The sequence below is a fragment of the Microchirus variegatus genome (genome assembly GCF_963457635.1).
Source record: "Microchirus variegatus genome assembly, chromosome: 1".
NCBI lineage: Eukaryota > Metazoa > Chordata > Actinopteri > Pleuronectiformes > Soleidae > Microchirus > Microchirus variegatus.
The window spans coordinates 44595340-44615653 of record NC_139802.1 but is presented as its reverse complement, the minus strand read 5'-3'; the positions used below and the strand labels follow the sequence as shown (position 1 = coordinate 44615653).

The window sequence follows — 20314 nt, the reverse complement described above, 5'->3', positions numbered from 1 at the left end:
AGTTTTTTTTTATTTATTTATTTTTTTTTTTCATTTTTTGGAAACTCGAGATATCGAATTTGAAACTCAAGATCTCGATTTTCCAAAAAATATATATATATGTATATATATTTTCTATTTTTTTTTTTTTTTGGAAACCCGAGATCTCGAAGTTGAAACTCAAGATCTTAAGTTTCCTCAAAAAAAGTTTTTTCAAAAAGTTTTTTGAAAAAATTCAACTTTTTTTTTTTTCAATTTTTTTTTCAATTTTTGGAAACTCGAGACCTCGAATTTGAAACTCGAGATCTCGAGTTTCCCAAAAAAAAAAAATGTTCCCAAAATTTTTTGAAAAAAAAAAAAATCAACCTTTAAAAAGGATAAAAGGAAAAAATAAATATTTTATTTAATTTTTTTTTTTATTTTGTATTTTTTTTTCATCATTTTCTGGAAACTCCACAGCCACTGCACCACCGTGTGTCCCCAAATTTAAGAACAAACAGTCTCTACAGACAGGACTTAGCGATGTTACTTTGTCGTGTGAGGAGTTGTGATCGTGTTTTTGACAACTTTAAAACACACGTACTGCACAGGTGTTCTAGTAGCAGCACACACACACACACACACACACACACACACACACACATAGAGATTCAAACAGGAAGCAGATGCTCGCCACACACAGGCAGCTGCAGCGTTGTGAAAATGACAGTCAGCAAGAAGTCTGTCCACGGCTGAGCGGAGCGAGACTGGACTTCTGTTGTTTCTCAGAGACGCGTCTTGATAATGAAATGCTCGGTTGTTTTGGTCAGAATCCAAATGTTTGATACATTAAACCTTCTTCCACAAAATGTCTGTGCTATAAATTACACAGTGGCAGCGCTCGGAGGGACCGCCAAAATAAATGAAATGAAATTGAATTAAAAAAAAAAAAAACGTCACAATAAATGACAGAGCCAACAGTGACACAGGTTTGAACAGCTTTATTTTCTCCCGACTGCAGTGGTCCAGTCTCAACATCTCTGTCTCTAACTTATACTGACTTTACTGATTATTTTAGATCTCTTCTTACAGGGAGTTCCTGGTGAAGAAAGCAGCATATAAATAGTAGAATTATTTACGGAGACAAAACAATTTCACGTATAAAACTCACGACAGAATAGTTTCCTAAAGGGTGAAGCAGGTACATCATGTGTATCTTATTTGGCAAATAATCCAGCTTTTAATTTTAAACTTTTAAAAATTTGAAGAAAAAAAAAGATAAAAAAAAAATAAATGTTCTAAATTTTTGGAAAAAAAATTTTAATTTTTTTTTGGGAAAAGTCGAGATCTCGAGTTTTGAAAGTCGAGATCTCGAGTTTCCAAAAAAAAATAAAATTGAAATTTTCTTTTTCATTTTTTGGAAACTTAAGTTTTTTTTTTCCCTTGAAAAATGTTTTCCCCTTAGTTTTGAGTTCCCTCAACCATAAAAAAAATTGAATTTTTTTTTCCATAATTTTTTGGAAACTCAAGATCTCGACTTTCCAAAAAAAAAAAAAAAGTGAATTTTTTTTTTTCATCATTTTTTGGAAACTCGAGATCTCGAGAAAAAAAAAAAGTGCTTATTGCAAAGCAAGGTGCATCATGTGTATCTTATTTGGCAAGAAATTCAGCTTTTACTCACCAATGAGTCCAGGTCATTTTTTATAAATGAGAGCGGGCCGAGGCTTGAGCCTTGTGGTTCTCCTTTTGTAACACCAAGGAATCCAGGTTGATGATAATCTGCGGCTGTCGAACTGTCTCCATGTAAATATTTGTGGAAATGAAAAGTTTTTGTTTCGGTAACCAGCTGAACTGGTGACTGGTTTCGAAGCACTCTGCAAATAACCGCTAGCTAGCTAGTTAGCTAGCTGCTCTCATAAATTGTCACTTATTCTCTGACATTAGTGTTCAGAGCTCAACGGTCCTTTGGACGTGTATCAAACCAACATATTCCAACACGTTTCGACAGTGTAACGTGCTCATTTGCGAAAATATATTACGACGTAAATGTTCCTCGGCAGATGCGGCCGCCATCTTTGTTGAAGAAATATCAGCCGGCTCGCTGAATTAGCAAAGCATTATGGGTAATTTCATCTTCCACTTCTTTTTAAGCCCGCATCGGAGCTCGCTACATTTCGAGGGGTGATTATAAGGAGAACATCGCATTTCCCCTACACGTAAAAATTTAGGGTTAGGGGAGGTATAGGGACAGGGAACTCCCGATTTAAGAAGATGCCAAGAAGTGGGCTGAGAGCCGATTGGGGGAGGGGCGTGTTCTGGAGGTGAAATACGATATAATGGCGGTGGCACTAACAACAGAAGTAGAGCAGATACATAATCTATCATCCAGACACTGAGGAACACAGGAGACAATGATTTCTCTGTGCACGAGTCGTTGTAAGAGGACACTTCCTCCCCCCGAGGAGACGTCCTATACGCCGATGAGCTGTGATTTATGTTACAGTCGAGGGCCGGAGAAGGAAGAGCTGCGCGGACACGAGTGGTCGGTCGCTGTGTACGTCCACGGCTTTTGATGAAACGATGTTTCCCTGACGGCCTCTGCTGCGTTTGCCCCCAAATCTAATAAAGACAGAGACAAACAAAGCATAGACACAAAAAAGCCCTGTAAGATTAATATAATATAAAGCCAGACAGTAAATACTTGGGTTTTCTTTTGTCAGATAAAAGCAGTGATCATCTGTGACATGAGATCAATAAATGCTCTTAAAAACTAATGCGTTTGTCTCTTTTTTTTGTCGCACTTTTTAGGGCCTTGCCATTCGCGAATACGTCGGCAAACTTCCTGTCCACGTGAGAACCTGCGGAACTTGCGATCTGACTGAGCGCGATCCGATAAAATTTGCAGTAATTATCGTTATGGAAAACCTTTCCCGCGTTTCGCGTTATCGCTACCTTCTCTATGCGAGTTACCACGGCAACCATGGGAGTGGCCAAAAGTATATTTGAAGGAATCCATCCATCCATACATCATACCGTCAAAGCCAGTCATTGCACCACCTGCTGGCCACAGGAAGTACACCTTATAGTGACAAACATTGTTTAGTTGACGTGAAGATTTCAGGGTGTGGTCTACTCTGATACGCTGACTTCTCGCTCTTTCTCTAGCGCCACACGGTGGCCGTTGTTGGGAAAAACAAGGAAAATCCCAAGCTTGACCAAAACAGCAGGAATAAAAGTAAAATAAGTGCATAACTAGTCACTAAGAAACAATAGTAATACTGTAAACAAAGTTTAGGTCATAAAACGAAGTACGCAACTACTTCCTGTTTACACCAGTGTGCACACGATACGTCGTTTTATGGGATGTTTTAGGCTGATAAAGGAGATTTTTCTTTCCGTTTTTTTACGAGCACAGCCTCAGACTCGGTTCCTCTGAAGTAAAAAAAACGGAGTCAGAGTCAGACGCCGGCGGTGAATCGATGGTGAAAATGAAGCTGTGTGGCGACGGCGTCACACATCAATCACCACGTCCACAGCAGCAGCAGCAGCAGCGCAGCCATTACTGTGAGAGAGCTATTACACCACACAGTAATCAGCCTTCAACTCATTAGCAACGAGACGATAAATCAACTCGCGGAGCGCTAACGTGTAATGGAGGGCGCTCTTTAGCCTGTGTTACGTAAGAGCTTAAATATACGTATACGCCCTTTATTTAAGTGGAAATAGTTCAATATGTGACTGTTTATTTGTGTAATTAAACAGTTCAGTTTATTTTTATTTTTTACATCTAATACACACTTAATGGAAAAATTCAGTCCATAGTACGTTATTAAGGTGAAATTTGGAGCTGCCTGGTGAAGGAACAGCAGCAGCAGCTCCGAGTTCCCTGAATGTTAAAAGCAGAAACTATTAAAAGTATGTGACCAGAAAAGTTGAACGACGTCACAGTTGCAATTTTAAACACCAAACACAACACAGCTGCTGCTGCTGTTCCTTTGTCACGCAGCTCCAAGTTTCCAAGATAAAGTTTGGACGAGTAACACCATATGTTAAAAGACAGATGTACAACACTACAACACATCTGTATATCTGTACATCTGTCTCTTAACATGACGTTACGCAGCCAGACTTTCTTCAGGAAACTTGGAGCTGCCTGGTGAAGGAACAGCAGCAGCAGCAGCAGCTCTGAGTTTCCTGACTGTTAAAAGCAGAAACTATTAAAAGTACAAGTATGTGACCAGAAAGTTTCAACGACGTCACAGTTGCCACCAATCACAACACAGCTGCTGCTTCTGCTGTTCCATTGTCACGCAGCTCCAAGTTTCCTGAATAAAGTTTGGACGAGTAACACCGCGTTAAAAGACAGATGTACAAAATGTTTTAAACAGATGTTTTAAAGCGGTGTTACTCGTCCAAACTTTATTCAGGAAACTTGGAGCTGCTGCTGCTGTTCCTTCACCAGGCAGCTCCAAGTTTCCTAAATATTGAAAGCAGAACCTTGAGTAAAAGTATGTGACCAGAAAAGGACTTTGGTAGGAGTCACACCCATGGCAAATTTAAAGCAGAGGTCTCAAACATGCGGCTCGCAGGCAACATGTGGTACACCAATCAACGTCATGCGGCCCCGCAAGCTAACGTCAATAATACCGTGTTTTTGTTTGTGTGTTTACAGAATTTTGGCGACAGTGGGTTCAGACTTTGACCTGAGGACGCTGAGGGCGGTGCGAGTCCTGAGACCTTTGAAACTGGTGTCGGGGATCCCGAGTAAGTGACTCTGGCATATGAGGACATTTTGTAAAATGATAGCGGTGGTGGTAGCGAGCACTAAGACGCCGTGTCCTCGTGTCCCTCAGGTCTCCAGGTCGTCCTGAAGTCCATCATGAAGGCCATGGTCCCTCTGCTTCAGATCGGTCTGCTGCTCTTCTTCGCCATCGTCATGTTCGCCATCATCGGCGTGGAGTTCTACATGGGAAAGTTCCACGCCACGTGTTTCAATATAGAGACAGGTGAGACACATGGTTGTGAATGTGTGTGTGTGTGCAGTACAGTGGGGGATTATGGGTAGTCTGAGATTGGCAGCCACTTTGACTTCATCGCCGTGATAAAAGTCACGCAGAGCAGAATTCTCTGACGCTCGTTTTTCACGTCCTCATCGTGATGAATTGGAGCGTCCACAGCGCGGGACAGGTTTTGATTGATGGCGTCTCCACTCGCCGCCTCCCGATCGAACGCTAATTCACAACGCTGTTAATGAGTCTGAAAGTCCGACACTTCATTTGCCCCCCGACGTCACAGGAGCGGATATTGCAGCAATAAAATTACATTTACGTACAATTTGTGGACGAAAAAAGACGTACACTTTATAATTGTGGACGAAAAGACGTACACTTTGTGAGTGTGTACGAAAAAAGACGTACACTTTGTGAGTGTGGTCGAAAAGACGTAGACTTTAAGTGTGGACGAAAAAATACGTACAATTTATAAGTGAAAAAATATGTACACTGAGTGTGGACGAAAAAAGACAAACACTTTGAGTGTGGACAAAAAAGACGTACAAAAAGACGTACACTTTATAAGTGTGGACGAAAAGACGTACAAAAAGACGTACACTTTATAAGTGTGGACAAAAAAGACGTACAAAAAGACGTACACTTTATAAGTTTGGACGAAAAGACGTACAAAAAGACATACACTTTATGAGTGTGGACGAAAAAAGACGTACACTTAAAGTGTGGACGAAAAAATACGTACAATTTATAAGTGAAAAAATATGTACACTGAGTGTGGACGTAAAAAGATGTACACTTTATAAGTGTGGACGAAAAGACGTACACTTTATGAGCGTCGACGGTAAAAGACGTACAAAAAGACGTACACTTTATAAGTGTGGACGAAAAGACGTACAAAAAGACGTACACTTTATAAGTGCGGACGAAAAGACGTACAAAAAGACGTACACTTTATAAGTGTGGACGAAAAGACGTACAAAAAGACGTACACTTTATAAGTGTGGACAAAAAAGACGTACAAAAAGACGTACACTTTATGAGTGTCGACGGTAAAAGACGTACAAAAAGACGTACACTTTATAAGTGTGGACGAAAAGACGTACACTTTATGAGCGTCGACGGTAAAAGACGTACAAAAAGACGTACACTTTATAAGTGTGGACGAAAAGACGTACACTTTATGAGCGTCGACGGTAAAAGACGTACAAAAAGACGTACACTTTATAAGTGTGGACGAAAAGACGTACAAAAAGACGTACACTTTTTAAGTGTGGACGAAAAAATATGTACACTTTATGAGCGTCGATGGTAAAAGACGTACAAAAAGACGTACACTTTATGAGTGTGGACGAAAAAAGAAGTACAAAAAGACGTACACTTTATTAGTGTGGACGAAAAAATATGTACACTTTATGAGCGTCGACGGTAAAAGACGTACAAAAAGACGTACACTTTATAAGTGTGGACCAAAAAGACGTACAAAAAGAAAATAGCTTCACAATTTAAAAGTGCTTAAAGAGGTTAAAATAACGTGGCAGTGGTTTTGTCACATGACTAAATCTAAAAGTTACTGTTTTCGTACGATAATATAAAAGTGTGTGATTTGTCTAATGATGTGAAGCGATTAAAATAAGGTTTTATTTCACACTTGTGCTGTTAAATAGTGTGAAGATGTGACCTGTGGGTTTATTAGCAGGACCAGCTGTGTGAGTGTGTGTGTGTGTGTGTCAGATGTTGTGACAGCGCGCTAATATACAGTGTGTGTGTGTGTGTGTGTGTGTGTGTGTGTGTGAGTTATTTTGGTCTCACAGACACAGCAGGGTTTGATTAAACTGAGCAGTAACAAGTGTTTACACTGAGTGAAGCAGTGAGTCACGCAGCAGATTAACCAGATTAACACATGTCCTACAGTCTGTGTGTGTGTGTTTACATGTGTGTTTACATGTGTGTTTACATGTGTGTTTACATGTGTGTTCATTGTAAACTATGATTGGGATTTTTGGAAATATTCCAAATGGGAATTTTTATGGGAACTTGTAGAGAATGTAGGGAATTGTAGAAATATTGGGAATTGGAAAACTTTCTATGGGAACCTACGTTTGGGATTTTGGGAAATATTTCCAAATGGGAAACTTACCATTGGTACTTAACTTTAGGAATTTTTGAAACATTGCGAATTGGAAACTTTCCATGGGAACCAAAGTTCAGGAATTTTTGAAATATTCCGAACTGAAAATTTTCCACGGGAACCAAAGTTTGGGAATTTTTGAAATATTCCGAATTGGAAACTTTCCATGGGAACCAAAGTTCAGGAATTTTTGAAATATTCTGTATTGGAAACTTTCCATGGGAACCAAAGTTTGGGATTTTTTGAAATATTCTGTATTGGAAACTTTCCATAGGAACCAAAGCAGGAATGTTTTGAAATATTCCGAATTGTAAACTTTCCATGGGAACCGAAGTTCGGGAATTTTTGAAATATTCCGAATTGGAAACTTTCCATGGGAACCACATATTGGGAATTGTTCAAACATTCTGAATTGTAAACGTTTCATTGGGAACCAAAGTTTAGGAATTTTTGAAATATTCCAAAGTACAAACTTCCATGGGAACTTTAGTTCAGGAATTTTGAAATATTCCAAAGTACAAACTTCCATGGGAACTTTAGTTCAGGAATTTTGAAATATTCAGAATCACAAGTTCCTATAGGAACTTCAGTTTGGGAATTTTTTTGAAATATTCCAAATGAGAAACATTCCATGGGAAATATTCCGAATGATCTAAAAAGCATTGTTCCGTCTCTCTCTCCGTCAGTCTTCACTAGATCAGGATCGAGATTATTTTTTTTTCCACCTGTTGATGAAACTCAACAATCTTTTATTTTCCTGGATATCTGGACGTTTACAGATTGAGCAGGGAATCGGTCTGAAGGATGTTTCATCACATATGTCAGCGGTCGGCGACGGGAATAATGAATATATGAATAAATGTCTTGTCATGTAACAGATGTCTCCTGCAGCAGGCGTCTCATCAGGGACACGGAGACAACGCTCAGAGACGCTGCCAAGTCCTAACAATGACGATCTTCCTGGAGTCAGAGCGTCCAGTTAAGACGCTTCCTCTGCTTCACTCTGGTGCAGCTGCTGCATCAGCTCGTCTCCATCGTCTTTCACTAACTTGACGGATTAACTGCCTTCTCCTTCTTTACGAACATATACGGTTTTTTTTACTCTCTCGTAAACCAAAGAGAAAATCATCATTTTAAGCTCATGTGGACACAGGAGCTTTAAAAGTGACACAATCTTCAGTTTCATGTGCGTCTCTTAAATTTTTGTTTTCTGGTGTGGGCGAAAAAAGACGTACACTTTATGTGTGTGGACGAAAAAAGACGTACACTTTATGAGTGTGGATGAAAAAAGACGTAGAAAAAGACGTACACTTTATGACTGTGGACGAAAAAAGACGTACACTTTATGCGCATGGATGAAAAAAGACGTACAAGAAGACGTACACATCATGAGTGTGGGCGAAAAACGCAGACTATGTGTGGATGAAAAAATACGTACACTTTATGTGTGTGGACGAAAAAAGACGTACACTTTATAAATGTGGACGAAAAAAGACGTACTTTAAGAGCGTGGACGAAAAAAGACGTACACTTTATGAGCGTGGACAAAATAAGACGTACAAAAAGACGTACACTTTATGAGTGTGGACGAAAAAAGACGTACACTTTATAAACATGGACGAAAAAAGACGTACACTTTATGAGTGTGGACAAAAAAAGACGTACAGAAAGACGTACATTTTATGAGCATGGACAAAAAAAGACGTACACTTTATGAGTGGACGAAAAAAGACATACTTTAAGAGCGTGGACGAAAAAAGACGCACAAAAAGACGTACACTTTATGAGCGTGGACAAAAAAAGACGTACAAAAAGACGTACACTTTATGAGTGTGGACGAAAAAAGACATACACTTCATAAACGTGGACGAAAAAAGACGTACAAAAAGACGTACACTTTATGAGTGTGGACGAAAAAAGACGTACACTTCATAAACGTGGACGAAAAAAGACGTACACTTTATGAGTGTAGATGAAAAAAGACGTACAAAAAGACGTACACTTTTTGAGCGTGGACGAAATAGACGTACAAAAAGACGTACACTTTTTGTTCGTGGACGAAAAAAGACGTACACTATAAGTGTGGACGAAAAAAATAGGTACACTATAAGTGCAGACGAAAAGACGCACAAGTGTGGACAAAAAAAGATGTACACTGTGTGAGTGTGTAAAAATGTAAGAAGTGTTTAAAGAGGTTAAAAACTATTTTGAAACTCACTTGCATCTGCCAGGTTCCTCCAGGTTCCTCCAGGTTCAACAAATCTGAAATTTACCTTTGCAGAACAGTCATTCACTGGGTAACGTTTGTCTTTTGTCGCAGGTGAGATCGCAGCCGACTGGCCCTGTGGTCTGGAGCCTCCGGCCAGGACGTGTCCCAATGGGACCCAGTGCAGAGAGTACTGGACCGGACCCAACTACGGCATCACCAACTTCGACAACATCCTGTTTGCGGTGCTCACCGTGTTCCAGTGCATCACCATGGAGGGCTGGGTGGAGATCCTCTACAGCGTGAGTCCACGTCAACGCTGTCTCAGCGGTGTCTTGTTTTGAAAAGCTTATGACCCTCTTAAAAAAAGACATAATGATGTAAACTCAGTGTAAAGACAGTAGCACAGACCATCACGTTGTTTTAGCTAGGTTTGCTAGCTAGTTCATTTGATAAACACTCTACTTGGTGTTTTATACGTAAAGACATACGTATTAAAATAGATACGAAAAAGACAGAGTGTCTTTTAAAACCTATAAAATTTACACCTTTGTGTTTCCAGCTAGCTAGCTAGCGAGCTAGTTTGTTTGATAAACACTTTATTTGGCGTTTTATACGTAAAGACATTGTCACTACATGTTCACAGAAACCAGGAAACGTATTAAACTAGATACGAAAAAGACAGAAGTCAAAATCTACAGCTTTTAGCTAGCTAGCTCATTTATAAACACACTACTCTGTGTTTCTTTTGTAAAAAAAAAAACAACAACAACAACATTGTAGTTACACCATGACAGTATTGTGTATGACTTGTTTAAAATGAAAACAAAAAAGACAGTGTCTTTTAAAACCTATAAAATCTCCAGCTTTGTGCTTCTAGCTAGCTAGCTTTTTTCTTGGTGTTGTATACATAAAGACATCACTACATGTCCACAGAAATAAGGAAACATTAAAATAGACACAAAAAAAAACAGGAAACCTATAAAAAATATTGTTGTTTTTTTATTAAGTTTTTAGCTCGCTAGCTAGCCAGCCAATTCGTTTGATAGACACGTTACGTGTTTCATATGTAAACGTAAACGTTGTAGTAACATGCCCACAGACACCAGTAGGATGTGCAACCTATTAAAATTGGACGCCTATTATTAAAAACCTATTAAAAAAAATGTTTTTAGCTAGATTTGCTAGCTAGTTCAGCACAGGAAGTACTTTAAAACCTATAAAATATGTTGTTTTCTTTACGTTTTTAGTGGAGTGTGCATGCATTCGTTCATTCATTCATGCATGTCATGTGTGCATTTGTTATTGGATGATACACTTTCTGGTAACCCGGCGTTAACCTCGCAGATCCATGACTGTGCGCGCTGCACCCTGAGGGGGTGGGAAACGCTCTCTAATGGTGCCTCTGCACATCCTCCCAGTCATTAACGTCCTTCCTCCTCTTCTTCTTCTTCTTCTTCTTCTTCTTCTTCTTCTTCTTCTTTTCCCCTGATTTCATGCGTCCATCCCCCACTCGCTCAGGCTCGTCTCCTGCAGAGCGCCGCACTGAACTCAGCCACCGCTCTTTGTCGTGTTATTCTTTAAATCACTCAATGAATCACCTATTTTTATTTATGTTTTTAAACGAAGACATCATTTTTTCCAGCTATGGTCTGTTTTCTTTGCTCGTCCGTGACGGTCAGAACACCAATTTTCTGGCGGATTATTATGGTCAGTGTAATGTTAAATTACAAGAGGAAACCGTTTTCTTTCCACCATTAGTCTCAGACTAATCCGTCTGCTCTTTAAGCCGCTGACGAGATTAAATTAGGGAGGATGATTCTTAATGACGGTGGTAAACACGAGTGCACATTTTCTCTTCATCAGTTCCGTCCGTGACGTGAGATTTTAATCAGGATTTTTGAGCCATGGATTCCGGCAACAGACGCAAGTCGAATGATTTTTTCTTTTGCTAAATAATCGATAAAGTATGTGCAGCAAAGAATCGATCACTTTACAGGACTGGAAATATGAAATCATTAATCAACGGCCTAATTAAATGCCAACTATTTAGTGTCTCGCTATAATTTCGCCTTCTTTCATAAAAACAAAACAAAACAAAACAAAACAAAACAAAACAAAACAAAACAAAACAAAAACACTTTGTTTTTTTGGAAAATCGGGACAGAATTTTCTTTACCAATTAACAACATTTTCTGACTCAATTAATCATGGAAATAATCAATAATTTAATCAATCAGTGAGAAGCTTATGACCCTTTTTAAAAAAGAAGCATAATGATGTAAACTCAGTGTAAACACAGTACCACACACCATCAGGTTGTTTTAGCTAGGTTTGCTAGCTCGTTCATTTGATAAACACTTTACTCGGCGTTTTATACGTAAAAACGTTGTCGCTACATGTTCACAGAAACCGCAAAGCGTATTAAAATAGATACGAAAAAGACAGAATGTCTTTAAAAACTTGAAAAATCGTATGCTTTTAGCTAGCTAGCTCATTTATAAACACATTACTCTGTGTTTCTTATGTAAAAAACATTGTAAGATACACCATGACAGTATTGTGTGTGCGACTTGTTTAAAATGAAAACGAAAAAGACAGTGTCTTTTAAAACCTGTAAAATCTAAAGCTTTGTGCTTAGCTAGCTAGCTAAACACTTTACTCTGTGTTTCATATGTGAAAACGTTGTTGTTACATGTCCACAGACACCAGCAGGACAGTTTGTTGTGTATTAAAATGGACACAAAAAAGACAGAAATTACTTAAAAACCTATTTAAAAAAGGTGGATGTTTTTAATGTTTTTAGCTAGGTTTGCTAGCTAGTTCATTTGATACACTTTGAAACACTTTTCTTGGTGTTGTATACATAAAGACATCACTACATGTCCACAGAAATCAGGAAACATTAAAATAAACAGGAAGTGCTTAAAAACCTATACATTTTTTTTACGTTTTTAGCTAGCTTGCTAGCTAATTCGTTTGATAGACACGTTACGTGTTTCATATTTAAGCGTAAACGTTGTAGTAACATGTCCACAGACACCAGTCGGATGTGCAAATTATTGAAATTGGACGCAAAAACAGACAGAAGTGCTAAAATAAAAATGAAAAATCTTAGTAATCTGAGTTTTATCCTCAAAGCGGCCATTTTAAGATATGAACTCATAAGGTATGAAGACTTTAAACAAGTGTGTGTGTGTGTGTGACAGCGATGATAATGTGCAAATCTTCATTTCATGCCTCATGATTGTATCACGGTCCCTCCCCGTCTCTTTATTTATTCATGACCCAGTGGTGGCGTTGAAATTGGCAGCGACCCCTAATTACATCGGCTGTGTCGTGTCGCGTCTTCAACACGTTTACGCGCATCAATGTTATCTTTCCGTTTGTTTTAAACCCCCTTCGTGTTTTTAAATCTTCACAATCAGAGTCGCGCGGGAAGTTTGTGCTGTGGTTCGATGTTTACTTGGCTTGTTTGTATCTGAAAAGCCAGATTATATTCTCATGGAAAGAAAAACGCTCTTGTTGCTGATGTAACTGGTTTATTCTCTTAAGTATTCCGGCAGCTCCGTCTCGATCACGTCGTCTTAGTTCGCGCTCGACTGAGCTCAGCTTGTCGAGCGACTCGAGTTGTCAGATGAAGAATTATAAGAGAGAAGGTTGCGTCTTCTTAGCAGCTGAGTCTGGGACTGAAAAAGTGACACATAACACACTTTGCACCACATTCCAGAGAGACGCTAGCACTCAGATTATCTACAAAAAGAGCTACGTGTTAGCAAACAAAAAAAACAAAGGATGTGTCGACGACTTAAAGAGTCGATTTTTGTGCCCTGAGCCGTTTATCTCCTGTTTTTGTACCGTAATAATGTGAAAAAACATGAAGGAAATGACATGAATGCTATCGCTAATGTAGATTAACAAACCGAGTCGTCGTTATTCCGTGAAAAATAAAAATCCCAAAACAAAGATTGCGGAAGCGTGGCTCGACCTGTCAATGTTAGCGGTTTACATAAAAATCACGTATTTTAATTTTTTCCGTTTTTGTTGTACGACAGAAACACACACTGTGGCGGTGCTTCCAGTAGGGGGCGCCCTCACTCTCCTGTGATTGGTCAAAGTCTCTCGCAACTGGCCGAACTCTCTCACTTTAGGTTATTTCGTCATTTACTTCATCAATAATATAACATAGCCTAGCTTTAATCCGTCACAGCGGGTATAAAGTTTAACGAAATGTATGAAATTTGCGGGATTAAAGGGGCGTGGCCTTTAGTGCTGAGTCGTGATGGCGTCACTTAGCTTAAATGTGTGGCTTTTATTGGCTTAAATCAAATATGTTTATAAGCGCATATGTGTATAATTACTTTTAAACAACATGCTACCTTTTATACGTATGTTAGTCGAGGGCCTAGTTTATAGAGGCGGCCATCTTGTTTTTACGGAAGCCTGCAGGGACTTTGCTTTAGGTGTTTTCGATGCTAGCGATTAGTAAACTAATCACAGACTATTCAGATTTTTCAGTTTTTTAAATGTAAATATATGATATGGTGGATAATCTTAATATCAACATTGAGTCTGTAAATAGCATGCTATGCTATACAATCTGCAGACTAACCATTACATATCACTAATTCTTACATAGTGGACCTTTAATCTTTTATGAAACAGAACCTTTTAATATCTTTGTTGATTTATTTATTTCATTTTTTATATGCGTGATAATCCACCTCTGTTATTCCCGTGAGTCATTTCTGTGGAAAAAGCTGCCACATAATTTTCGAGCGGCGTCTCATGCTAGTTTCAGTGTGACAGTGAACTCCCACGCTGGGCTTACCGTGCTAACACCGCGCACACACACACACACACACACACACACACACACACACACACACACACACACACACACACACACACACACACACACACACACACACACACACACTCACGCTGGGATGAAGGCGACCACTCTGAATCAATTCTTCAGCCTGAAACATTTACCACGAGCAGATTGAGCTCAGAGTCTCTGAAGGCTGAACGGAGCAGACGGACGATATCAAAACTGTTTCCTGCCTCAATTTAATTTAATCCTTAATCTCTCTTTGACTGACACAGTCTCAGGTCAAACTCAAAATATGTTTTTTATGACAAATACAGGAAATGGCTGACACACTTTTAACGGCTTGAGCATTGTTAGCACTGCGTTAGCTAGATTTTCTATTCTCAATTTCTCCAAAAGGAGAAATTATTAATGTTAGCATGCAGCTAGCAGCCATTTAGTAATAAATTCATTAAACAATTTTAATTGATCCAAAGAAAGGGCTTTTTATTAATTTACTAATGTTAGCATGTAGCTAGCAGCCACTATTACTATTACTAACTGCTAACCTTATTTATAATAAGGTTAGCAGTTAGTAATATATTCAAAACAATTTTAAATGATCCAAAGAAACAGCTTTTTATTAATTGAATAATGTTAGTCTGAGCATAATATGCTGTGCTAGCTAACTACAAACCATTAATCTGGTCAAAATAAGTCCCAATATTTGCTTAAAGGTCGACGATGGAGACGTGCATGGAGTTGTTTTAGATGTTGGAGATGATTGATGATGTTTTTCTATTCTCAATTTGACTCAAATACAGTTGAAAATCATGAAAACACTTTGTTGTTAATGTTAGCATGAAGCTAGCAGCCACTGCTTTAGTTATAAATTCATTAAACACTTTGAAGTGATCTTTTCTCCAAAGAAACAGCTTTTTATTAATTTGCTAATGTTAGCATGTAGCTAGCAATCACTGCTAACATTAAAAGAATAATGTTAGCTAGTCGGTTATATATTCATTAAACACATACTGTATAAATGGTATTTTCTCCCCAAAAAAATGCTTTTCATTAATTTACTAATGTTAGCATGCAGCTAGCAATCACTGCTAACATTATAAGAATAATGTTAGCTAGTTAGTTAAGCACTTTTAAGTGATCTTTTCCCCAAAGAAACTGCTTTTCATTAATTTACCAATGTTAGCATGTAGCTAGCAGCCACGCTTGAGCATAATATGCTGTGTTAGCTAACTACAAACCATTAATCTGGTAGAAATAAGTCCCAATATTTGCTTAAAGGTCGACGATGGAGACGTGCATGGAGTTGTTTTAGATGTTGGAGATGATTGATGATGTTTTTCTATTCTCAATTTGACTCAAATACAGTTGAAAATCATGAAAACACTTTGTTTTTAATGTTAGCATGAAGCTAGCAGCCACTGCTTTAGTTATAAATTCATTAAACACTTTGAAGTGATCTTTTCTCCAAAGAAACAGCTTTTTATTAATTTGCTAATGTTAGCATGTAGCTAGCAATCACTGCTAACATTAAAAGAATAATGTTAGCTAGTCGGTTATATATTCATTAAACACATACTGTATAAATGGTATTTTCTCCCAAAAAAAATGCTTTTCATTAATTTACTAATGTTAGCATGCAGCTAGCAATCACTGCTAACATTATAAGAATAATGTTAGCTAGTTAGTTAAGCACTTTTAAGTGATCTTTTCCCCAAAGAAACTGCTTTTCATTAATTTACCAATGTTAGCATGTAGCTAGCAGCCACGCTTGAGCATAATATGCTGTGTTAGCTAACTACAAACCATTAATCTGGTAGAAATAAGTCCCAATATTTGCTTAAAGGTCGACGATGGAGACGTGCATGGAGTTGTTTCAGATGTTGGAGATGATTGATGATGTTTTTCTATTCTCAATTTGACTCAAATACAGTTGAAAATCATGAAAACACTTTGTTTTTAATGTTAGCATGAAGCTAGCAGCCACTGCTTTAGTTATAAATTCATTAAACACTTTGAAGTGATCTTTTCTCCAAAGAAACAGCTTTTTATTCATTTGCTAATGTTAGCATGTAGCTAGCAATCACTGCTAACATTAAAAGAATAATGTTAGCTAGTCGGTTATATATTCATTAAACACATACTGTATAAATGGTATTTTCTGGGAGAAATAAGTCCCAATATTTGCTTAAATGCGGACGATGGAGGCGCACATGGAGTTGTTTTAGATGTTGGAGATGATTGACGAGAGGAACATCTCGTCTCTGATGATGACATGTCGGACATACGGGCGACAAAAGTGAAGTCTCTGCCACCCATTTATTCTGCTGTGTGGGCTGCTGCTATCTGACAGCTGTGACAGTGTGTGTGTGTGTGTGTGTATGTGCGCCTCACACACTCAGGTACATAATAGAGATCTCCAGCCCGACTGCCTTTTCTTTTTTTTCCCATCATAATCACAGCCAGCGTGTGGCAGCGCTTCAAACACTGTCGTCTGCAAAATGTCAGCGTGCTCCGCACAGATCATCAGAACCTCAGGTCCGTCCCCCGCTAACAGGCCTCTGCGTGGGGGCGCTCTCGAACACCGAGGGGCCATGACTCCCACAATCCCCCCCCCCGGGGGAGACAAGCAGCTCAGCTTCTGCTCTCGCTGATACCGAGTGTGTCCAGACACAGTCTTTCTAGGAATTGCATCAGTCAAGAAAGTCAACATGGCAGCAATTTATCATTGTCCTGATTCACGAGATACGATTATCTGTTATATATCGGGAGTGCTTGGGCCTAACCCCCGATAACCGATATATGTACGTTTTTAAAGGTCATTTAGTCTCTTCTGTAGTAAAAACAGACCTCCGAAAAAAAATCTCCTAAAAACAGTCCTACAAAAAAAAATCTTGCAAAAACAGAACCCGAAAAAAAAATCTCGTAAAAACAGAACCGGAAAAAAAAAAATCTCGTAAAAACAGACCTACAAAAAAAAAATCTTTCAAAAACAGAACCCGAAAAAAAAAAATCTCGTAAAAACATGCCTCCGTAAAAAAAACGTGTAAAAACAGAACCCGAAAAAAAAAATCTCATAAAAACAGACCTCCGAAAAAAAATCTCGTAAAACAGACCTCAAAAAAAAAAATCTCGTAAAAACAGACTCTGAACAAAACATCTCATACAAACAGCCCGAAAAAAATCTTGCGAAAAAACAGAGCCTCCCAAAAAAGATCGTAAAAACAGACTCCAAAAAAAATTTAAATACAGACTCCGAAGAAAATATCGTAAAAAACAGTATCCGAAAAAAAAAAAAATCTTGCGAAAAAACAGAGCCCCCCCAAAAAATATCGTAAAAAACAGACTCCTAAAAAATATCTTAAAAACAGTACCCAAAAGAAAAAAAAATCTTGCGAAAACAATACCCCCCCCCAAAAATTTCGTAAAAACAGACTATATTGTGATAACTGACTTGAAAAAATAATCTTGTGAAAACAGAGCCGTCCAAAAAATACCGTAAAACTTTTTTAGGTGAAAACAGACCCTGAAAAGTGAGAGAAAAATGGAAAAAAAATGAGCTCATCAAACGGACGATTAGCTCGGTCACGAATGTAAAAGACTTATTTTGCAGTCGAACAGTTGTTTTGTCCTGATAAAGACTTGGTGCAGGAGGCTTAAACTTATACAGACTGATGAAAACTTTGTCGTCTCTTTGATTGACGCGCGATTGCAAATGTCGTTCGGGGAAAAAAATGTTATTCGCGACGACGAGCGATAAACGAAACGCTGTCAGCGGCAGATTTTTCATTTAAAACCAAACGTCCCTCCATGATTGTCTTTGTTTTTGTTCGCTCACCATATCTGACTAAAATGACTTCTTCTTTTTCTGCACACAATGCAAACGCCAATCCAAGAAAATGTGTGTGTGTGTGTGTTTGCAGACAAATGACGCAGGAAACACGTGGAACTGGCTCTACTTCATCCCCCTCATCATCATCGGCTCCTTCTTCATGCTCAACCTGGTGCTCGGTGTCCTCTCAGGGTAAGACCAATGAAATCTGATGCTAGCTTAAAGGTGCATTATGTAATAAATCATAAAATCCTCCTAATACGTCACAGAGACTCAGGAATAATGTTCATGTAACAAACTGAACTCACCGACAACAACAGTACAGACAAAATATTTGCATTAAAAAAAATCTTTTGCAGACTGCAAATCATGTTTTTTTTGCATGTGGCGCCACCTACCGCCGTCTACCAATCACTGCAGTCGGTAGAGTCTCAGCTGCCGAGCGACCGCGGGTTGCCAGTTACGTCAGAAAACCAAACCTAAAAGACCTCGGTGTTTTGAATTTGAATGTAGTAACCGTTTTTGGCCACATTCTTACATATGGCGCCTTTAAAGAGTAAAGCTTTAAAGAGTCGAGTGTGAAATAATAAAGAAATTGTTTTTGTTCCGACAGAGAATTTGCCAAAGAACGCGAGCGCGTGGAGAAGAGGCAGGAGTTCCTGAAGCTCAGGAGGCAGCAGCAGATCGAGCGAGAGCTCACCGGATACTTGGAGTGGATCTGTAAAGCAGGTTAGAGTCAGTGCTTCTGGCTAACGCTGTGTGAGAGATGGAGTTAATGTGTTTGTGGTGTTAGAGGAAAAAAAGAAGGAAAGAGAAAGTCGTTCTTTTCCCTGGTTGCAGAGGAGGTGTTGTTGGAGGAGGAGGACGAGATCGCAGAGGAGAAGTCTCCGCTGGACGGTGCCTGGTACAAGAGGAAGCAGAACATGCCAGGTGAAAACACAGAATATTGTAAAAAAAAAAAATAGCCTCTGGAGAATACATCATAAAAACAGACCTGAAAAAAAAAATATTGTGAAAACAGAGTCTCAAAAAAATATCGTAAAAACAGACTCCGAAAAAATATATCGTAAAAACAGCCCTGAAAATATATATCGTAAAAGCAGACTCCGGAAAAATATATCTTAAAAACAGACCTGAAAAGAAAAAATCTTGGGAAAATAGAGTATCAAAAATATATCGTAAAAACAGACCTGAAAAAATATATCGTAAAAGCAGACTCCGAAAAAATATATTGTAAAAACAGACTCCGAAAAAATATATCGTAAAAACAGACTCCGAAAAAATATATCGTAAAAACAGACCTGAAAAGAAAAAAATCTTGGGAAAATAGAGTATCAAAAATATATCGTAAAAACAGACCTGAAAAAATATATCGTAAAAGGAGACCCCGAAAAAATATATTGTAAAAACAGACTCCGAAAAAATATATCGTAAAAACAGACTCCGAAAAAATATATCGTAAAAACAGACCTGAAAAGAAAAAAATCTTGTCAAAACAGAGTTTCAAAAAAATATCGTAAAAACAGAATCCGAAAAAATATATCGTAAAAACAGACCTGAAAAAATATATCGTAAAAACAGACCTGAAAAGAAAAAATCTTGTGAAAACAGTCTCAAAAAAATATCGTGTAAACAGACTCCGAAAAAAAATATATCGTAAAAACAGACCTGAAAAGAAAAAATCTTGCGAAAACAATCTCAAAAAAATATCCTAAAAACAGACTCCAAAAAAAAAATATCGTAAAAAAGACCTGAAAAGAAAAATCGTACATAATCAGAAACCAGAAAAAAAAACTTGTAAAACAGATCCCGAATAAAAAAACTAGACCAACTAACACAACTAGAAACCCAGCTCCTAAAAAATATCGTAAAAACAGACTCTGGAAAAATATATCGTAAAAACAGATTGCGAAAGAAAATTTGTAAAATCAGAGCCCCAAAAAAATCTCGTAAAAACAAACCCTGAATAAAAAATCTCGTAAAAATAGAGCCCCCCAAAAAATATCGTAAAAACAGACTCCGAAAAGAAATCTTGTAAAAACAAACCCAACATTTTTTTACGTGAAAACAGACCCCGAACAATATTGTAAAATCAGTGTACATACACATGTGTATGTGTATGTACATATATATATACATGTATATGTGTACAGTGTTCAGTGGTGACGTTTTTTGTCCATAAGTTGACGAAAGGAACTTTTTTTTTTACACAGTTGATTTTGTTGGTTTACACACACATATATACATATATATATGCACATATATATGTATATATGTACATAGTCATGGCTTCACTCTGTCCCTTTGTTGCTTTCAGTTCATTGTCTCTCTCTCTCTCGCTGTCTCT

The 20314-nt window shown here is 38.1% G+C and overlaps 1 protein-coding gene across 1 annotated transcript in view; it reads left to right on the top strand.

Moving 5' to 3' along the window:
• The window catches only part of cacna1bb (calcium channel, voltage-dependent, N type, alpha 1B subunit, b), a gene marked incomplete at both ends in the record, with an annotated part of 128950 nt that overhangs the window by 34179 nt on the left and 74457 nt on the right, over positions 1-20314 (top strand). Inside the window, 6 exons of the mRNA XM_083889807.1 lie at positions 4631-4722; positions 4812-4964; positions 9416-9603; positions 18059-18159; positions 18581-18696; positions 18808-18897. Of these exons, the coding sequence (XP_083745933.1) occupies positions 4631-4722; positions 4812-4964; positions 9416-9603; positions 18059-18159; positions 18581-18696; positions 18808-18897 (740 nt within the window). The remainder of the gene's footprint in view (positions 1-4630; positions 4723-4811; positions 4965-9415; positions 9604-18058; positions 18160-18580; positions 18697-18807; positions 18898-20314) is intronic.